Source organism: Lissotriton helveticus, chromosome 1_1 (genome assembly GCF_964261635.1).
Source record: "Lissotriton helveticus chromosome 1_1, aLisHel1.1, whole genome shotgun sequence".
Classification (NCBI taxonomy): domain Eukaryota; kingdom Metazoa; phylum Chordata; class Amphibia; order Caudata; family Salamandridae; genus Lissotriton; species Lissotriton helveticus.
Window position 1 is genome coordinate 501,816,071 of NC_136057.1, and position 22,089 is coordinate 501,838,159.

At 44.3% G+C, this 22,089-nt stretch overlaps 1 protein-coding gene across 1 annotated transcript in view; it reads left to right on the plus strand.

Annotated features, from left to right (window-relative positions):
- The window catches only part of PRMT8 (protein arginine methyltransferase 8), a 755,104-nt gene that overhangs the window by 480,224 nt on the left and 252,791 nt on the right, over positions 1-22,089 (plus strand). Inside the window, exons 5-6 of the mRNA XM_078654149.1 lie at positions 9,112-9,254; positions 9,687-9,774. Of these exons, the coding sequence (XP_078510275.1) occupies positions 9,112-9,254; positions 9,687-9,774 (231 nt within the window). The remainder of the gene's footprint in view (positions 1-9,111; positions 9,255-9,686; positions 9,775-22,089) is intronic.

The following is a 22,089-nucleotide window of genomic DNA, read 5'->3' on the forward strand; positions in this document are numbered from 1 at the left end:
ACATACAACTCAAAAGGTTTTTTAGCGCATGCGCACTACGTGCGCACTTGCAGGCAAAACCTAAAAAATAAAACAAGTGAAAGGACACGCCTCGTGGCAGGTCACTGCGGTGCATACCAAATAAAACGCCCAGAGCCGCAAATCAAATATTCATTGCTCTGGAGGAGAGCCCCATAATGCCCTGCGAGGCTCTATGATTTTGCACACTTTTTATCTCCTCATTGTGGCCCCAGGATGGCAGGGACACCATCAACCACACAAAAAGATTGCAGGGGGGCTGTAGAGGCAGCAGACTTTTCCCCAAGGGCCGAAGTATTTTATCAACAGTACGGACCCTAATTTTAGTGAGACCCAAACAGGATGACCCACCCAGGATTTCCATCAAGTTTTTAAACATTCCTAAGGCTGGAACATGTGCTCTTTAGCTAGGAGTACAGCGCTTTCTAGGGGCAAAGTGTATGGCTCGAACTACTGTAGCCTAAAGTTGTCTAAAATTGTGAACATGTTTTTCTTTGCCCTTTAGGGGCTAAGTTATGGTCACGTTCAGTGTGGCCTGAAGGTTCTTGAAATAATGTACATACTGTACTGGAATTCTCTAGGGGCATTGTTTATGGTTACATGCTTTGTGAACCAAAGGTGAAGCCCTCTGGGACTGTTTTGATAATTGCGTTTCCAATAGGTGAAAGTATTCAAAAAGTACAAGACCCATGGTAGGTTTGTTTTGTAAATGCTGTATTTTAATAATCATGTTAACAGTGATCAAAATGTATATTAAGAGGTATGTGATTTATTACCATCGATAGGAGCATTTATCCACGGGTATGATTTACGCCTAAAATAATTCTTGACATGTGATTTGGTAAACTTGACCCCTTTAGGAAGTTAGAGGTGATTATCAAATGTCAGGGAAAGATATTTCCGCCAGCTTTTTGTATATTTGTAAATTAATGAGTAGCATTGAGTAGTGTATGTGTAATACTTTTATTTTAACTTTTTCCTATGAAAAAAGCACAGACTGGACACTCATTTATTTATTGCGTGCCAGCAAATAGAGATTACTAGCTCACACCACCGCCCTTGAGTAGGCCTTGGACTGCTCTGCTCCGCTACCCTGAGAGAGTCACTTGCTAGAACGGGGTGTTTAGTTCCCAGTGGAGTGCAAATGTGGACCCATCACTTTTGTAGACCACACAACTAACGGTACATTTCACTACACCATGTGTGCCTCATATTCTTGCAATAAAACAACTTACCCATTGCACCTGCTAGCAAAGGTCAGACCTATTGGGTATGTCAATGCTTGAATATTTTGTTTTCAAAAAAAATAATTAATTATGCATGCAATGCTCACATTTGATGAGAAAGGAGGACCCTGGTAGCTGTGAAAGTGGAGCTGCCAGGATCTTTCAAATTAAAATAATAGATATACGCCCAAGCTGTTTTTGCTTCACGATAAAGCATATATTAGGACAGAAGTCCCTGGACTACCTTTTCAATGTAGGTGTGCAATCTGCAAGAGAAAAATAGCTTTGCATATAGTGGGGTATGCCAGTGGCTGGAGAGGGCTGACCCTGCACCCCACTGTGAGAAGGGCAAACAAAATCTGAATAGGACAATTGCTAAAATTTTGTTTAAATATTACTATTGGAATTTCATGGAGACATTTGTTTTCCGGACCCTGGGATAATTGGAGGCTGTGGGTGGGGCAACAATCCCATGGCCCTCAGCTCTCTCCCATGCGGGAGCTGGCCATTTTTCAATTTTTAGATGGGTTCCAACCCAGAGCACCCACTCTGCTAGGGATGTTGTGGGCGGCTGGCAGTGCCAATGCCCCTACAGTCTCAGCTGACTCCCCAACTAGTAGCATAATGGGTGCTTGTGGTAGCCGGCACTTTTTCTTTGCTCCTGGCCAGGCTGGAGTAGCATTTTTAATTGCTCCACTGGGTTGGAGCAAAGTTGAGTGCCCTGTCCTCCTGGGAAGAGTTAGCAGAGTATGCCCCACTCTCTCGGGTAGATCACCACAGTGTTCTAAGGTTGGGCGGTGTCAGGGATGGGGTCTTTGGGACAAAACTGTTATGGGGAAGGGGACACAGAGCCTCCTTCCCCTTTTAAAACAAATCAAGCCCCAGAGGATGGGGTCCGCAGACCCCCTCTCCTTCATTTGTATATCGGTCCAGGAATTGGGTCCCTGTGTCCTCATAGAGGCTCAGGGAGGGGCTCAGCAAACTACAGAAGTTTATTGTTTCAGCCCAAGGGGATGGGGTCTCCGGGTCTGTAAAGGACTTGGGACGGGACTGTGGTGTCCGATCCCCCTTCTATTAAATTTCGAGCCCCTGAGTATGGAATCCCCGGGGCGAAAATCGGAGGGGGGAGCCCTACACACATCCCCCTCTCCAAATGATATAACATTTTGACCCTTAGGCCTTGGCACAGCCTGGGGGTCATATTCATTTTCTTTTAAAATGGAGGCTGCTGATTTTTTTTTTTTTTTCTTCAAGTGTATCGTGGGATCATGGCACCAAACCTATTTTTCTATTTTTTGGCCCCTGTACCACCCCACCAGGGCCAGAGAGGCAGGGTATACTTATATCTTTTTGCCTTTTTTTAACTCATTTTCAGGACAGGGAACTATGGGCCAGATTATGATGACCATGGGACCGACAGCTCGAAGGTGGCGGTTCACTGCCATTGTAATAGTGTTTACCGCCCACCACATTAGGGTGGCGGGTGGATGGTCGGGCAGAAAGACTGTCTGACACTAATCCGAGGGGGTTAAGCAGCCCATCGGACGGTCTGTAATGCCTAAAATGGTGGTGGTGCCTGCTCAGGCACTGCCGTAGGCATTACAATGTCAGTTTCTGCCAGCTGTTTCAGGGCGGTTAACCCACCCTGAGAATGCTGGTGGAAATTGACTTTAGGAGCCCCTAGTGGGCTCCATTCCACCCAGGCCCTCCAACATGAACCCTGGGGGGCACCTATGGTGCCCCCCTACATATCCCAGCACCATGAGGCAGGCACTGCATGGTGCCTGCCACGGTACCTGCCACATGGTGCAGAGATATGCAAAAAGTGATTTTTTTTGTATTGCGGCATATGGTGCAACCCACAGCACATGCTGCAATACAGAAAAAACATTTTGCGACCGCCTTGAAGGTGGTCGCATTGTAATACCAATGGCGGGACCGCCAACAGCAAGTCGGGTGGTCCTGTCCCCGATATGATGGCGGTCGTACAAAAAAACGACCACCATCATAATGAGATCCTAAGTCCCTGGAGTCCTGTAAGGGCTACCACAAGATTATTACTTATGTTGCAGCAAGTCAATTAGATTGCTCACGGGAGCAATATGGCCCAAGAAAACAAAAGGCCCCTATGTCAATCAGAATTCTCTCATTTTTTTAAGCTGAGCTCGCAGGACTCTTGCACGAGACCTCAAACCCAACATTCCAAATATACAAATATGTTTGTACGCTAATTTTTTAAAAGCTACTGAATGGATTTAGACCAAAGGGTCGCTTTCTGGAAAAAGATTTAACTCCTGCCAAATTTGGTGTAATTATGTTCTGCAGTTTAGGCTGTGAGCCTTTTCAAAAAAATCTATGGAAAAAACATAGGGAAATTTTGATTTTGGGACCCCCTTTATTCTTGGCACCCACTTCACAGATCGCCCCACAACTTTTCAGGGAAAAACTGAGGTGGACGAACATTTTGTGGAGGAATGTTTTGAGAATAATTGTCAAAGGGCGCTGTAGGACTTGGCCCTTTTTGGCTAAAGTTCCCTACACTTTTTGCTTTCCCCTAGACCTTTTTTCTGAGATGGTGTTGCCAACGTAGATGCTTTGGACACTTTGCCACTGCTAAACAGTGTCAAAGTGCAAGTGCTCCCTGTATAAAGTGTAAAGGTAATTGGTTGTCCATGATTGGTATGTTTGTCTTAATAGTAAAGTCCCTAGTAAATTGCATTATGTGTGCCAGGGCTGGTAATGCAAATGCTACTACTGGGCCTGCATCACTAATTGTGCCACAGACACAAGTAGCCTTAAAAATGGAATTCAGGCCTGCCATTGCAGTGCCTGCATGCAGTTTGTTAAACTGCCATTTTGTTCAGACAAGTGCACCCACTTGTCAGACCTTACCCTTCCATTTCTATGCACATCGGACACCCCTATGGTAGGTCCAGGGTAACCCGGGGCTGGGTGAAGTGCATGTGAAAGGTAGGACATGTACCAAGGTGTGTATCATGTCCCGAGAGTGAAATAATCTCCGTTTCATCTTTCACTGTTAAAAGGCCACCTTACCCATAGGATAGAATGGGGGCTCTGTTATACGTTTTCCAGCCTATCTTCACAAAGGCTTAAGATGGAGAGGTGAAGTTTAGTGTGCCTGAACTCAAAATGTAATAACACATCTTTTTATAGAGGTAGTTTTTGCATTATGTGTTTAAAAGCCACTCTTTTAGAAGTGGCTGGATCTTTGTGCTCCAACATTTCTGTGTGTCTCTGCCTGGTTGTGGGTGGACTGTCTGGATTTGAAAGCAATAGGATCTGGGGAATGTCTTGACCCAGGGGAGGAGGTGAGAGAGCAACAGGCTGACCGGCATCTGGAATGTAGGGGGAGGATTAGCCCCTACAGGTGAAGAAGCCTGGGTTGCTGCTATAAAACAATTGTCCCATCTCCTGCTGAGTGATTGAGAATCAAGACCCCGCTAATCAAAGGAATAAGGTTCCACTGGCAGGGAGGCATTCGAACTGGTTTGAATAGGGGTCAGTGCCCCCTAAACACAAAGACTTCAAAGCTGTTGAGGAGTATAACTATGAGAGCTCAAGCCCCTGAACTGTGGAGAATGGCTTTATCAAGATTGAACAAGACTGGAGCTACTTTGTGGTCAAGAGGAACATTTGCCAAGGAAGAAACTGAAGAGACTGAAGGAAAGGACTGACCATTGCTGTGTGTTCTGGGGCTGGCCTGCAGTTTGCTGTTTTAACCAAGGTAAGGTGAAAGGGACTTTGCTGTGTGCTGTGTCCCCCTGCTTGAAAGGACTTTGCTGTGCTGTGTCCTGAAGTAACTTATCCCCAAGTGCCGGAGGTGAGCTGGCTCCCTGTTGCGAAAACTCAGGAACACAACATTTCCTGAGAGTCTCAGCAGCGCTGTGTGTGTGTGCTTGATGCAGCCTGAGACCCTTGTAAGCTGTGCCCTGTGATTGTGGGCACCTGGAGTTCAAGCAAGGATCAGCAACACTGTGTGCGTGTGCTTTTTTCAGCCTGAACCATTTGTGAGGATTGTCCAGTCATCGTGGGCACCAGAATACAAGTGAGTCTCATCAACGCTGTGTGCGTGTGCTCTGTGCAGCGTGAGACAGTCATGAGGCTTGCCTTATTATCGTGCACAGACGAAATCCAAGTAAGTCTCATCGACGCTGTGTGCTTGTGCTTTGTGCAACGTGAGACCGTCATGAGGATCGCCTTGTTATCGTGCACATCCGTAATCCAAGTGAGTCTCATTGATGCTGTGTGCGTGTGCTTTGTGCAGTGTGAGACCTTCGTGAGGATTGTCTTGTTACTGTGCACACCCTGAATCCAAGTGAGTCTCATCAATGCTATGTGCTCTGGGCAACGTGAGACCTTTGTGAGGATTGCCTTGATATTGTGCACCCGAAGTCCAAGTAAGTCTCAGCGACGCTGTGTGCGCGTGCTTTGTGCAGCCTGAGACCTTCGTGAGGATTGCCTCGTTAAAGTGCACCCGGAGTTAAAGTGAGTCTGAGCGACGCTGTGCGTGTGTTCTTTATGCAGCCTGAGACCTTCCTGTGGAGTGCCCGGTGATCGTGCACCCAAAGCTTAAGGGAGTCTCAGCGACGCTGTGTGCGTGTGCCCTGTGGCAGCCTGAGATCTTCGTAGCAGTAGCAGCCCGGACCAGTAGCCCCGGAGGAGCTGAGCCGCTGGCCCGAGCCCGCCGTTGCCAATTCACAAAGATTGCATCGGAGCCCCAAATCGCTGGACGGGGAGAGGAGAGTGAGTTCACGCCCCCAGGTAATGTGTGTCGACTCTTGGGGCGGGGTGCGGGCTCAGAGGGAGACGCTCTTGGCCTCTCTCTCATTCTGGAAGTGCGAGCCTCTGCTTCGGTTCATATCGCTGCCCGTATTGATAAGGGAGTGGCTGTACCGGGGCCGGAGTGCGGAGCTGCACTTTTTGTTACACCATACCCATGTTGGGGGCAACTGTTGACAGAGGCTGACGGCGAGTCAGAAGGAGTGGCGGAGAGACCGCCTAAGGCAACGTGATCAGTGCCGGAGTGTATTACGCATTATCTTATTTCTGCATACCAGAGTACCTGATTGTCATATTACACATTGCATCATTTTTGCATAACAGAGTACCTGATTAGTGTATTACACATTGCATTATTCCTCCATAATGAACTACCTGATTAGTGTATTACGCATGGCATTATTTCTGCATAACAAACTACCTGATTGTCGTATGAGACATTGCATTGTTTCTGCACAATTAACTACCCGATTAGCGTATAACGCATTGCATTATTCCTGCATAACGAACTATCTGATTAGTGTATTACACATTGCCTTATTTCTGCATAACGACGTACCTTGTGGTTGTGTTACACATTGCATTATTTTTACATTGCAAAGTGTCTGATTGTTGTGTTATGCATCGCATTAATATTACATTGCAAAAGTGCCTGATTCTAGCATTATGAACTGCATAACATGGTATTAGGATTACAGTGGAATGTTTAGAAGTGCTCTTCAATATCGCCCAAACATACAAGGGCTGGCCGGCCTAACAACTGGCCAGGAGAATTAGTACACATACTCATATGTTGGATTTATATTGTGTGGTCTGATCGTATATATCTTTTTATATAAAATGTATACTTGTTTTTATAAAACTCGTGTGGAGTCTATTTGTGGTGTCATCATTGGGTTGCTGTGAGCGTGGTTACAAATACTTTACACATTTGCCTTGAAGATAAGCCTGGCTGCTTGTGCCAAGCACCAAGGGGGTGAGAGGGGGCTATCTCAGAAGGTGACCTTCCTTTCCCTGACGTGGAAACGCGGGTCTCTATTTGGCCTAAGGTACTTACCTCATCCAACCTGGGATCCTGGGTTTAACAGGAGCCAATGTCATTAGCAAACCAAAAATGCTCTTCCTATGGAAATGTAGGCTAACTATAACTACCCACTGGCAATCACCAAGGAGTGATAGATAGATAGATAGATAGATAGATAGATAGATAGATAGATAGATAGATAGATAGATAGATAGATAGATAGATAGATAGATAGACAGATAGATAGATAGATAGATAGACAGATAGACAGACAGACAGACAGACAGACAGACAGAGAGATAGATAGAGAGATAGATAGATAGATAGATAGATAGATAGATAGATAGATAGATAGATAGATAGATAGATAGATAGATAGATAGATAGATAGATAGATAGATAGATAGATAGATAGATAGATAGATAGATAGATAGATAGATAGATAGATAGATAGATAGATAGATAGATATATAGATTATAGATAGAAATATGAATAGATATAAAGGCAGATAGAGTTGAGCTAACAAGACCTAAATATTGCCTAGGAAAGTACTTAATATCCAGGACTGTGTATTTCATTCTGATTTATTTGTACCAATATTATTCAACCACACCAGTTATTATATTTTAAAAGTTTAAAAAGATCTAACATTTTATCAAAATCTTCTCTGGTCGATTTACATTTTGGGCATGACCTTTTTTGTGTATGGTCCTTCTCCTGGAATTATGCCATGGCCTTATGTGCAGTTTCAATAGGTGCTAAATGTTAATTCCTTGTGCCAGCCTGTGATACCCTTGCTCCACCATGGATGCACCATATTCACAATATGGCGCACCATTGTGCAAGCATTGACAGATGCGTCAGAAATTCTGACGCATCTGTTGGCCCAAAAGTCAAGCATTTCTGGAGTTGTGTCGCAAGCACGACCCAACTCCAGCAATGCATGTTGGGGCCTATACTTATTGTACTGGGCCAGTCTTTATGCCTGCTTCAACCAGGAGTACGGTTTTGATGCAGGGCTGTCCTAGAAGTAACGCAGTGACATCTTGTAGATTGCGTCACTTTTACAAGGCTTTCCTGCATGGGAACATCCACCCTGCATACATTATAAGGCATAATGTGACGCAGGGTTTTACAACATGATGCATCTCCCTAGATGCGTTACGTTGTAAATTGTCCGCCTTGTTTACGCCAGCGCTGCATCACAAAAAAAACCTGCCCCAGTGTGTTTTAAGTAACATTTTCACTTATTTCATTTACTGTGCTACTCTGCCATGTTAGTTTTCCGTGTTTGATATTTCACATCAGACAGAAAGGCCCCATGCAATATTTATTGTGATGGGTGGCGTGTGCGAAAGATAACTGGGCTTAACCTTGCTGCTTTTAGGAAATGTTCTGGCTGCCTCAAAGGATTTCTGTGATGATTATATTTAATTTCAACCGAGCGCTAAACCATCAAAGACATCAAACAATGTAGAAGGAATACAGTGAACAGGCAAAACTATGTCCCTGAAGCATGCTTCTGACATCTTAACCAATTACAAAACCAGGAATTCCACCTTTTGAAACACAAACCGCATCACCTCCAGTGACTTTGGCACAGAATGCGGCTAAGTGGTGTTTATGAAGCCATCCCTGAAAACAGAGCAGACATTTTCTCATTTCAATTGCACTAGTGAATCTATCTTGTTATTTGTATAATAAGATCAGGGCTTTAAGTGGGAAGTAAAAACACTGGGGGGAGGGGGATGTCTCAAAGGGGCGTGGCTTAAAACACATAAGCTAAAAATCTATGCTTAGCGACGCACGACTAGTATTTTGCTACTTTTGTATTTTCCTCAAGATATATAAAACAACAAGAAACATTACACCTTCAACAAACCAGTACTATTGGCTTTGTCGGTGGTTGCTAGTTGCACAAAATAAATAAGCAACAACTATGGCTTCTTTGTATAGCATATCGAAAATGCTTCTATTTTGAAATAATGAGACTGTGAAAGAACCATAACGGATGCGTTTCTGTGCATGTTTTCTCTTTCAGTAATCACAATATTTAAGGGCAAAGTGGAAGAGGTCGAGCTGCCGGTGGACCACGTCGACATCATCATCAGCGAGTGGATGGGCTACTGCCTTTTTTACGAGTCCATGCTTAACACGGTCATCTTTGCCCGAGACAAGTGGCTGGTAGGTGCTCTGCATGTCCGGCTGCCTCTAGGTTGAGCGCATGTGCCATGGGGTTTGTTCATTTGCATTCCCACCGTCTCCCCTGCACGGCAAATCATGTGAGAATAAAAGAGGCGCTTGTTAAATCCAGCAGACGCCCCTGATCTTGACAAATTGTACCGAGAGACGAATTACCCTGAGTGTGCTGGTCATATATTTCAGGGCCTGTCTGTGAGTGGCGGCTGCAGTGATTCAGACAGACATCCTGATCTATCAGTGTTGCTGCCGGCTACTAGATTCGCTGGGATATGAGAGTGGATGTGACAGTCTCAAGCGGAGCAATAAAGGCATGCAGGGGGTGCTTGTCGGCTTTTTTATATTTGCTGTTCAAAATGTGATGTCTTTGTCAGGTGAATAGATTACGAGACCCATTTCCCCAACATTCATCAACAGAAACCTGGAGGGCTTATGTTTCCAGACCGCGCTTCTCTGTACGTGGTAGCAATTGAAGATAGACAGTACAAGGACTTCAAGATTCACTGTAAGTATTTGCTTCATGATAACTGTAAATGTGACTGCTGTATTTGTTATGCTTGATATCACATTGGCACATGAATATATAATGTGTGCTAACACCATTTAGCACATCTGGTTTGTAAAACTAGTTAGTACGTTTGAAATGAAGGCAACTGAATAGCTCTGCAGTATTATGTGACTTACTTCATTTCTTTTCTCTTCTTTCATCAAACAACATTTTCTATTTTTTATATTTAAGACAACTGTAGTAGCACTGGAGTATGTTGTGGAACCTCTGTGGTCTATGGAAGCCTTACCTGGGGACACTCCAAGTGGAGTAACCAGGCGCTTTATAAAACCTCTTAAAATAACATAACATATAGGTATTTGTTTTGCATAGTTGCTTGACTTTACATTCAATGATTGGTTAGTCACTCAGAGAACCAGCTACAACACGCCAAGCTCGTCTCTACTAATACTTTTCTACCAAGATATTGACATATGCCAAATCCATGTAATCCACTGAAATGAGCTCTGATTGGTTTTAATCGTCTTGCCTTTTGTCTTAGTCAGACTACCTTCGTCAGTCTGTCCTTGGCTCACTTTAGTGTCTGCCGGGACAGATACACTCATCTATTTCCCAGTCCAAATATTATGTTTAGTGTTAGGGTGAGGTGCAATGCTAATATTGCATTGGAAGTACGATTCCCCGCTGTGCACTCCAGGTATGAACCACTTGATATCCAAAGACAACCCCCTTGATTATTAACCCTGTATTTTGTGCAATAAATACTTTTGGTGAATCATTAATAGAGAGCTTGCCAGTAGAAACACATGTAGCTTTGCCCCAACAGACCTGGAGTGGAAATGTATCATTACTCTTGGCTATTTTGGTCGGAGTTGGAGAGGGACATGTAGATGCTGAGCTCAGCCGCGAAATGTTGTTTCCATAATAACTCAAATACTAACCATTTTGTCTCCCCTACTCTTTGAGCTTTGGCCCAAGCAGTGAATGATTTTGCCTGGCACGCTTGTTATGAAGTATGGGACCCAGGTACTGCCATCTGTGGAAAGTGATCATTCTTAAGCAGTGTTCAGCAGTAATCTACCAGAATATTGAGATCTGAATATTGTCCTGCTGAAATATCATGACTAAAATATTGACCACCAAAATATTGTGAAACATAATATTAAGAGGTAAGTAAAGTCTTCAGCACCCTAGTAGTCTAAATACCTTGCTGGCAGTAAACCATCCATTCACAAACAGGAAAGAAAACAAAAGATAAAAAGAACTTGCAATGACCTCATGATACTGAAGTCCCTCCGCACAACACGCAGAGAGCTCATCACATCAAACACAGCAAATTACTATACACACTCCATCAGTGAAGCCACTGATAAAAGCAGGACACTTACCAACACAATCAACCACTCCTTCAACCCCCTGCCTGACCCACCTATTCTTAAATCCACAAAGAAGTGTAATGCCATCAACCTCTTCTTAAGTCCATCAGCAACACCAAGCCTGCTTGATTTCTTAAGACCACCCCTCCCTGTAGAATCCATTAATGGTCAGCCTTCATAGTCCTTTCTCTTACAGATCTCACTGACATACTCAACTTCCTCAAACCAAATTTTATAAAGATGATGTCTTAAGCTTGTCCTTTACCAAAGCTCTCTCTGGGGATGCTCCTTCGCCCCTCCTCTCCATTATAAGTGCCTCCTTCACTCAAGGCATTGTCTTGCTCTCAAGACAGGCTAGATCCTCCACTCGTAAAAAACAAACTGAAAGCAAAAACTACGCTAGACCCTGATGACCTCTCCAACTACTGGCCGATCACCCACTCACCATTCATTGGCAAGGTAATTGAAAAAGCAATCTATGTTCCTTTCCAAGATCACACCGATGCTAAATATTTCCTGCATGACTACAAGCCTGGCTTTAGATTGTGCTGTAGGATGGAGACTGCTACCTTTCACGTCATAGACTGTTAGAAATGGAGGTCTCTAGTTGGCAGAGGTAGGTACCTTTGTCCAAATAGGGACCCTTTCTTCTAGTCATGGTAAGGGGGATATATGCTGTAGATAACCCCTGCTCACCCCCTGCATAGCTTGGCTCTAGCAGACAGACTTATCCCACAGGCAAAGTGTAAAGTATTTGTACTCAAAACACAAGGTAACACAGTGAATACACCACAAATGGACACCAAACCAGTTTAGAAAAATAAAGTATCTTTATCTAAACTCAACAAGCCCAATAGGATAAAAATCCAACATACATGTAACAAGAATATGACTTTAAAAAGGTTTCAAACAACTTGGTCCATAGAAAACTATGGATGCGTGATTTCTTTCAAAGTACCTGTAGTTGCAACAAAATTCACATGCCGAACAGCCAAAAGATGGGAAGCGTTGACAACACAAAGAGATACTTCAGTTTCTGAGCCCTTGCTGAGGCAATGCAACAGTTCTCCTGCACGCATGAGAAGTGATACGTTGTATTCGGTCTGTGGGAAGTGATGCATCGACTCAAAGATGATTGAGGTTCGCGCGTGATGCATTGGAAAAACTTGCTGCACAGGAACGATGTGTAGAAATTCAGGATGCATCGGTGATCGATGCGGCAGCATCAAGTGGCATTGCGTCGGTTTCTTCAGCCGGGATCGCTTGATGTGTCGGTTCTTGCAGTGGCGACAGGCGCTGTATCAGTTTCGGCAGCGGCACGGCGATACATGGCGATTCTTCTCGCACCGGGGTGCTGTGTCAGAAAAACTGCCGCAAGAAGAGCGATGCATCGATTTTCGTAGGTCTTCAGATTTCTTCCAGCTTCCAGCAGCAAGCACAACCTCCAGAGGCCCAGAATTGGAACAGTGTTCAGGGGAGCTGGGGGTGAAGTCTTTGTGGCCCCGAGACTTCAGAACAGGAGGCCAGTACACACAGACCCTTGGAGATCTTCTTCAAGCAGGTTCAAAGCAAAGTTCCAGTCTTTGTGCTCTCCTTGGCCAAACAGCAACTGCAGGCCAACCCCACACAAAACACAGAAAAGGAGCAGTACTCCTCCTCACAGCTTTTCTCCTTGGCAGAGGTTCCTCTTGATTCCAGAAGTAGTCTAAAGTTCTGGAGATTTAGGTGTAATACTTATACCCAAAATTTCTTTGTCCTCTTTATGCAGGGGTCTCTGAGCCCAGTCCAAACCAGTTCTGTCCTCACTGGTACAGTATGACCACAGGGGGCAGAGACAGCATTGTGCAAGGGAGACAGGCCCTGTTCAGGTGCAAGAAAATCTCCTCCCACTACTCTAAATTCCACCAAGGTCTATTGAGCCCAGTTCCGAGTCATCCATGAAGGGCCAGTGACACCTCAACCCCCCAGTGACTGTCTACAGTGAATGCATCCCCTCAGCCTCTGTCACTCCAAAACCAGACAGTCAACCACAAACAGGCAGAGGCACACAGAATGGTTAAATATAAAAATGTCTAGTTTCTAAAAGTGAGCAAAGGGAGTTAGGCCCAACAGGCCAGGCTCTAGCTGGCCCGTATATAGGCCCGTATATATATCTGTAACATGGAAAATTGGCCAGGACCTGTATAATTGTCAGCGTCTTTAAATTACCGCTTGACCAAACTATAATATTTTCAATTGATCTGGTACTTTATCAGTACATATTCTTCAACTTTTTAAAAACTTTTTTTAGTATATTCAAAGCGGAGGAGACATCAAAGTCTATATGCAGAAAATACTTTTGTACAGTGATTCACAAAACATTTAACGACAATATTGAGTATATAATACACAATATAAACAAACATAAGTAATAAAATCATAAACGAAACATTCTATTATCATGATTTTCTTGTGTTGCATTTTAGTATCACAACCAAATTATTATTTCATATATACATATTACTTCAAAGACATTAACAAAGATGTTACATAGCTCATCATTTCAATTAAGAAAGAGTGGGAGAGAAACTCATCACATTTATATAAATGAATGTTTTTATCAGGTGTGAGAAAAGCTCTTAAGCAGACTCATTAGTAAAGGATTAATGCTTTCAATGCACTAATGGCTTGCCGTTTACAGTGCAGATATGATTAAAGAAAACACTGAAAAGGCAGGAAATCATGCTGTGAGAGTAAAATAAACAACGTTGCTTGAAGACGGATGCATCTTTTAAAAGGTACGCTTTCAAAGAAATAACTGACATTGAAAGCAAAATGTATTTTCTCCTTAAACACCTAAGCTAATTAAGCATTATGTTTTGCTTCCAGATTAAATAAAAATTACCAAGGGTTGAGACCTGCCCAAAGAAACCCGTTCCATTTAAATATGTGAATGCCACTCCTAGGTATGCTCAAAAGCTTGTTAACAGATCCACTAATGAAAGCCTTATGCTTACATCGAACTAACGGCATGTCATTCTTCATGTAGATATGAGAAATGAAAAATTAGCGAGAGAAGCCTGTTGCTAAACGCTGACTGAAGTATTAATGGTAAAGACACTCGAGCTGCAAATAACACAACGCTGTCCAGGTATAATTACCAGTGCACAACCATAATGAGAAAGTGAATATATAAACAAGGGAGCTAAAAATATCGATGTTTTAAAAATATATATATTTTTTTATACATCCTAATTTTAGATAACCAACAGTGCTGCAAAAAGAGCTAAGAGCCCTGATGAGAGTCCATTTATTTATTATAAGAGACTCGAAACGCGTTGGCCTTACCATGACACAGAATACAAACACAGAGGAATTATAGAATTGGTTTAGTCTATATATAGAAGTAAAGTGCTATGTATTATGACACTAATGTTTTCCCCCTGGTTCTCCCACTCTTTCTTAATTGAAATGATGAATTATGTAACATCTTTTTGAATGTCTTTGAAGTAATATGTAAATATGAAATAATAATTTGGTTGTGATACTAAAAGGCAACACAAGAAAATCATGATAATAGGATGTTTCGTTTATGATTTTATCACTTATGTTTGTTTATATTGTGTATTATATACTCACAATTATTGTTAAATGTTTTGTGAATCACTGTACAAAAGTATTTTCTGCATATAGACTTTGATCTCTCTTCTGCTTTGAATATACTAAAAAAAGTAAAAAAAAGTTGAAGAATGTGTACTAATAAAGTACCAGATCAAGTGAAAATAATATAGTTTGGTCAAGCGGTAATTTAAAGACGCTGAGAATTATACAGGTCCTGGCCAATTTTCCCTGTTACAGATAGTTTCTAAAAGTGGCATTTAAAAAAAAATGATTTAAAAACCAGAAACCATCTTTACTAAAAAATGTGTTAATAAATTTAGAATTCAGAGAGCTTAAACTTTATTTTTCTATCTTGTCCCAATGGGAAGTTATACTTGTAAGATGTTACAAAGTATGGGACAAGATAGCCTTTCAATAGTGAAAAACAAAATTGGCAGTATTTCACCATCAGGACATGTCACTTCCTTTCACACAAGCTGCACCCTGCCCAGCGGGATACTTTGGCCATACCATAGGGGTGCCTTAAATGTAAGAAAAGGGAACGTTAGGACTTGGCAAGTGAGTGTACTTGCCAAGTCGACATGGCAGTTAACAAACTGCGTACAGACACTGCAGTGGCAGGTCTGAGATACCTTTTTTAGGCTACTCATGTGGGTAGTACAATCAGTGCTTCAGGCCCACTAGTACCATTTGATGTACAAGCCCTGGCACACTCAGTGCACTTTACTAGGGGCTTACCAGTAAATCAAATATGCCAATCGTGGATAACCAATCATGTTCACAATTTACACAGAGAGCATATGCACTTTAGCACTGATTAGCAGTGGTAGAGTGCCTAGAGTCCTAAAACCTACAACAGGTCAGGAAAAAATAGAAGGAAGAAGCAAAACGTTTGGGATAACCCTACAAAATGTCCAAGTCCAACACAACCTCCTTCCTGCCTAAAACCAGGGTGGACCAATCCATTCCTCAATGGGCTTTCCTGCTTGGGGCGATAGAACATGGAACCTGGCCCGCAACAACAGGCGTCTATTCCTTGTTCTACGCCTTCCTAAACCCACTTGGATCAATCTATCCATACTCTCAGGGCCCACTAAGCTAACCCATTAACCCATGGGGAACCCTTCTCCTCACCTATGGACCCCATCTGTACAGTGCTTAAAGTTACTTTGCTCACAGATGTGTCCCAACAGGTAGACAGTACCCACATAGACATCACAATGGTGTGGCCCAGTCCACCCATGGAGTGTGACTCCTGTTCCCTCTCACCCCCCCCCCACACCCAGGGGCAACTCCATCCACCAGGGCAGCCAGCCACAGTGGCAATACAGTGTCCGACTGTTTCTGTCACTCAAATCACACTCTTCTAGGCTGTCTCCATACCACATACCAAGGCTTCTATCCTGGTGAAACCCCTCTACCTGCACATCTCATCTAAAGTCAGTAGCGTGTCCCTCCCACCACTAGGAATATGAACCCCCGTGCCAGTTCTCAAATCCACCCTAGGGACACTGTGCACCACTGGAGCTACCTCACAACCCTGAACCCCTTGGTGTATGTCAACCTCCTCCTTCAAGTCAGGCACCACATATCTGGGTGTAAGTACTTCTCTCTCAGTACAATTTTGGTTGGTGAGGTTGTCGAGCAGGGTGGTGGAGTTGCTGTTGTTGGTGCTCGCAAGGTGGAAATTTAAGTCTCCAAGGAGGATGTAGTCCATGGACGCAATGGCGTGTGTGCTGACGAAGTCGGCATTGGAGTCGCTGAACTGAGGTCGGGGTCTGGGGGGTCTGTAGAAGAGAATTCCTCTGAGGGTGGTGTTGGGGTCGATGTGGATCTGGAAATGCAGGTGTTCGGCGGTGAAGACGGGCTTGCCTTAGGCACGCCTTCGGGGCTCCTGCTGCGTGGCTGCGCAGCGGTCGCCATAAGAAGGGGAGGTGGGAAAGAGGAGCAGCTGGGAGGCGGGACGAATGGACGAGCAGGGGGCAGTGCCGCAGGGGATGCATCGGCGGGAAAGGTAGAGCAGAAAACGGCACAGTACAAAAAATGAAATACAGAGGAAAACAGCTGACCGAGAATACAGATTAAAAAAACGAAGGCAGACAGGAAAAAAGGGGCAGAGGGAGCACACAGCTACCTATGGGGGCCTCAAACTCACGGCAGCAGCAGCGAGCTCAGGGACACGGGCACACAGGTGGTGCTGTTCGGCGTGGATAGCGACCTGCCTGGAGCAGGGTCAACGGTCGCTCTATGAGGGCACCCTTTGCCTTGTGACAAGAATTGTTGAACCATGTTTGTTTGGTACCCTTGTTCGCCTTGGAATGTGTCAGAGGATAAAAAATATTAGTCAGGCTCGTTGTCAATTCTGCGTGCAGAGCCTTAAGTCTACTAATAATTTGAAGAGAGTCAAGTGACATGGCAGCCTCCTCTATTTCCATTAAGGGCAAAATAGTTCGAGAATATAATGCGACTGCCTTGTCTGGTGACTGCTTAAGTGTTCCCCATCCGATTCTATTTCTATTGTAAGCAAGTATCGAATTACTACTTACAAGGATTCTAGTGGTCATGGGATTATAGAGGTCTGAAGGTTCCAGCTCCAGTGTCAGGGCATTGTGGTCACTGTCTTGCCTCGGCATGACAGCGTAGTCAACAACCCACTGCCATATGCTTGTTTCCACTAAAATATAATCCAACAGAGACTGTATTGTATTGTATTGTAATTGCATTTATATCGCGCTTACTATCCCTGACGAGGCGTCATATCGCTTTTTCAATGGGTAGCACGCTACTCAGGGACCCATAGAGGATTAGTGTTAAATTAGTATAGTGAAACATGCAAGTACATTTTAAGTGGTGGATAGGTTAGTCAGTTATTTGGATTTGGAAGGATAGCAGAAGGATAGAGGAGGAAAAAAAGGTTTGTATTTATATAGCACTTGTTACCCCTGATGGGTTGTTGCAACATGCTATTCATGAAACCCATAAAGGATTAGTGGTGAATTAATATGGTGAAATATGAAAGTAATTTCAGTCGTGGATGCCAGTTATTTGGAGTGAGAAGGATAGTGGAGGGATAAAAGGGGAAGAAAGGTTTGCATTCATATAGCACTTGTTACTCCTGATGGATGTTGAAGCACTTTTCTGGCGAGTAGCACGCCACTCCGGAACTCATGAAGGAATAGTGTTGAAAATTAGTATAGTAAAATATGAAGTAATTTGAGTAGTGGATATGTTATTCAGTTATTTGGGTAGAGCAGGGTAGGTGGCGGGAAAGTGAAGGGAAAGAGGTTTGTATTTATATAGCGCTTGCTACCCCTGATGGGGTTTTGAAGCGCAAGTAGCACGCTACTCTGGAACCCATCAGGATTAGTGTTGAATTAGTATGGTGAAACATGAAAGTAATTTTAGTGGTGGATATGTTATTTGGATTGAGAAGGGTTGGGGAGGGGTAGAAAAGAGGGAAGAGTTTAGAAAGGTTTGTTTTGGGGGATCGGTATAGTAAAAGAGGTGTAAGATGATGCAAGGGTAGCTTCCCTGGCTGATCTGACTTGGTACGGCCATTACACGCCCTCAGCGACTGGGTTAATGTCACTGCATTAATCTGAAGTACCTGGGGGGTCCAGGCCTAAGCTGGTGGAATTTGAGGGTCAGAAATTAGCCAAAGACAATCCTCAACGCTATGGGGAGCATCAGTGGGGACAGCAAGGGCTCGAATTGGCAATTGAAATCTCCCCCTATAATCAGCCTTGCATTCGGGGATGCTGATTCAATACATGTGTTTAATATATCTATGGTCGGGGAATCCTGTGTAATGCTTACTGGACGGGAATAAATATTGATGAAGGCTATTTTGATCCTGGAGGAAAAGGTGAGTACAATACACTAGATGTCGTGGGATAAGGTGTTCAACTGCTCAATAGTACAGTCCAAGTGAGTAGCAACCCAAGTACATAAGCCCCCCGAGGGTCTACCTCTTCCCCCTGTCGTAGCCAATACATTGAAAGTTGCATAACCCCCCTCACAATGTTCTCTCTTGCCCAAGTCTCCTACAATGATCCCCAGTCTGGGCAGTTGAGCTTGCTTTTTATTCCGGCGGTGTTCCATGATAAAACCGTCATTTTGTGGCTGGGATTAAGATTACCACCATGTTTGATATGACTATTGGGGTTGGGGCTTTGAGTGATCTCTGGCTGGGCCGTTGAGGCTACTTCATCAACTTCCAATAGGGAGCAGCTCCTATCTGAACCTGGAAGTTAAAAAGTCAGGAGAAGGAAGAGCTGGGTTGTTAAGCAAATCTACACCAGTTCTGTCAAAATCTGAAGCTCCCCAATGGGGTTCAAGTTGTAGGTCCTCTGATTCATCTCCATTACTACTGGGGATATTCTGAGTCTGCAGCCCACTATTGCTCACCCCTAATTCCCAATTGGCCGCCCATGTCCCAGAGCTGGGAGTGTGACCACCTTGTAGCACGAGACAGTCCACCTCTCAAGGGCCCCATATCTGTTTGCTACTGGGATGCTAAATAAAGGTCTAAGGGGTTGACCTGCTATTGGATGGAATTTAAACCTATTTGTTGGGGCCCTAGATATTGGGGTCAAAAGTGAGATGTGATTGCAGGAATAAAAAATATCCAGAGTATGGGCTTGGACCCCTGTGGGCAGTGCATAGGGACGGGCAAACTGACCAGCTAAGGTTTGTACAGTCAGGGGGTTACTAAAATTAATAACTATGCAGTCTCCTTGCATTGATTTTGGGTTCTTACCCACCCACCCAACTCTTCGAACCATTAACATTTCTCCTGCCCTGTCATAGGAGAACTGCTTGTGCCTGGTTTGCCAAAAAAGGCACTTTATCTAAACTCAACAAGACCAAAGCAACCAAAATCCACCATACAAGTAATAGGAATATGACTTTAAAATGGTTTCAAACAACTTGGTCCATAGAAAACTATGGATGCGTAATTTCTCTAAAAGTACCTGTAGTTGTGACATAATTCACAAGGCCAAAAGCTGCAGAGAAGGGAAGCTTTGAGAACACAAAGAGATGCGTCTGTTTCTGAGGATTTGGGGAGGCAAGCGACTGTTCTCCTGCGCGCAAGAGAAGTCATGCGTCGTGTCCAGTCTATAGGGGGAAATGATGCATCGACTCCAAGATAATTCTGGTCCGCTGGTGATGAGTCGGGAAAATATGCTGCACAGGTACGATGCGTGGCAATCCGGGATGCATTGGTGATCGATGTGGGTGTGTCAAGCAGCGCAGCGTTGGTTTCTTCAGTCGCGATCTGTTGATGTGTCGGTTCTTGCAGCGGCAACAGGCTGCATTGGCATCGGCAGTAGCGCAGCAATGCATGCCGATTGTTCTTGCACCGTTGTGCTGCATTGGAAAAACTGCCGCAAGAAGAGTGATGCATCAATTTCCGTAGTTCTTCAGGTTGTTGCAGCTCCCAGCAACAAGCACAACCTCCAGAGGTCCAGAACTGGAACAGGCTACGCCTGGCAGGTCAGAACTCTTAGCAGCAGAGTTCATGGGAGCTGGGGATGAAGTCTTTGTGGCCCTGAGAACAGGAGGCCAACATACACAGGCCCTTGGAGATCTTCTTCAAGCATGTTCAAAGCAAAGTTCCAGTCTTTGTCCTCTCGTTGGCAGAAACAGCAATTGCAGGCCAACCCCACACAGCACACAGCAAAGGGGCAGTACTCCTCCTCACAGCTCCGTAGCTTTTCTCCTTGGCATAGGTTCATCTTGATTCCAGAAGTCGTCTAAAGTTTTGAGGATTTAGGTTTAATACTTATACCCCAAAATGTCGTTGTTCTCTTTGTGCAAGGGTCTCTGAGCCCAGCCCAAACCACATCTGTCCTCACTGGTGCAGTATGACCTCAGGGAGTGGAGACAGCATTGTGCAAGGGAGGCAGGCCCTCTTCAGGTGCAAGGAAATCTCCTCCCACAACTCTAAATTCTGCCATGGTCATTTTAACCCAGCTCTGAGTCATCCAGGAAGGGCCAGGCACACCTCGTCCTCCTAGTGGCTGTCTCCAGTAAATGCACATCTCCAGCCCCTGTTACTCCAAAACCGTCAATACACAAACAGGCAGATGTACACAGAATGGTTAAACGAAAAATTGCCTACTTTCATAAAGTACAAGAAAACAGAATTTTCAAACACATAATTTGAAAACCATCTTTACTAAAAGATGTGTTACTAATTTCTGAGTTCAGGCAGCCTAAACTTTATTTCTCTGTTGTGTCCCAATGGGAAGTTTTACTTGTAAGATGTTATAAAACATTTCCAATTCTATCCTATGGGGCAAGATAGCCTTTCAATAGTGAAACACGAAAATGGCAGTATTTCACTAACAGGACATGTCACACACACCAGTATCTGTCCTACCTTTCACATGCACTGCACCCTGCCCAGGGGGTACCTTGGGCCTACCATAGGGGTGCCTTACATGTAAGAAAAGGGAAGGTTAGGGCCTGCCAAGTGGGTGCACTTGCCAAGTCGATATAGCAGTTAACAAACTGCAAACAGACACTGCTGTGGCAGGTATGAGGTACCTTTTCAGGGCTACTCGTGTGGGTGGCACAATCAGTGCTGCAGGCCCACTAGTAGCTTTTGATTTACAGGCCCTGACACACTAAGTGCACTTACTAGGGGCTTAACAGTAAATCAAATATGCCAATCATGGATAACCAATCATATTCACAATTTACAGAGAGCATATGTACTTTAGCACCGATTAGCAGTGGTAAAGTGTCCAGAGTCCTAAAACCAACAACAGGTCAGGACAAAATAGGAGGAAGAAGCAAAAAGTTTGGGGATGACCCTGCAAAAAGGGCCAGGTGCAACATAGACGAAGCCCTTTTGACCACAGATGATCCCCACCTCTGACTTCGTTAGAAGTGGTCGCTCCCTTCTGCCCTTGCTGACTCCTGCCTAAATCTGCCTGGTATCGTGTGCATTGCGCTGCTGACCTCATTTAGCGCTTAAACGTGCCTGTAGCATTATTTTATTGTGTGCATTAGCATTATATCATTATTTTGGCGTGCCGCTTGTTTGCTCGACTGTGCCTGCATTTGCTCATTTAATCAAAGTGCCTGTGTTGCTTAGCCCGCATTGCCGCATCGTTGGTCTATTTACTGATAATAACATAATCACTTTCTCCCAACCCGGTCTGCACTCGCGTTTCAGCCGCCATTATCTGTGTTGTTGTTGTTTTGCCCGGAGCCCGCCCCCTCCACCACGCACCCGCCTCCCTGCTGCTCCTCCCTCCCACTAAGAGGCAAGGCTTCTCCTGACCACCTAAGCGCTGTGACCGCCCTGACTTCGTTAGAAGTGGTC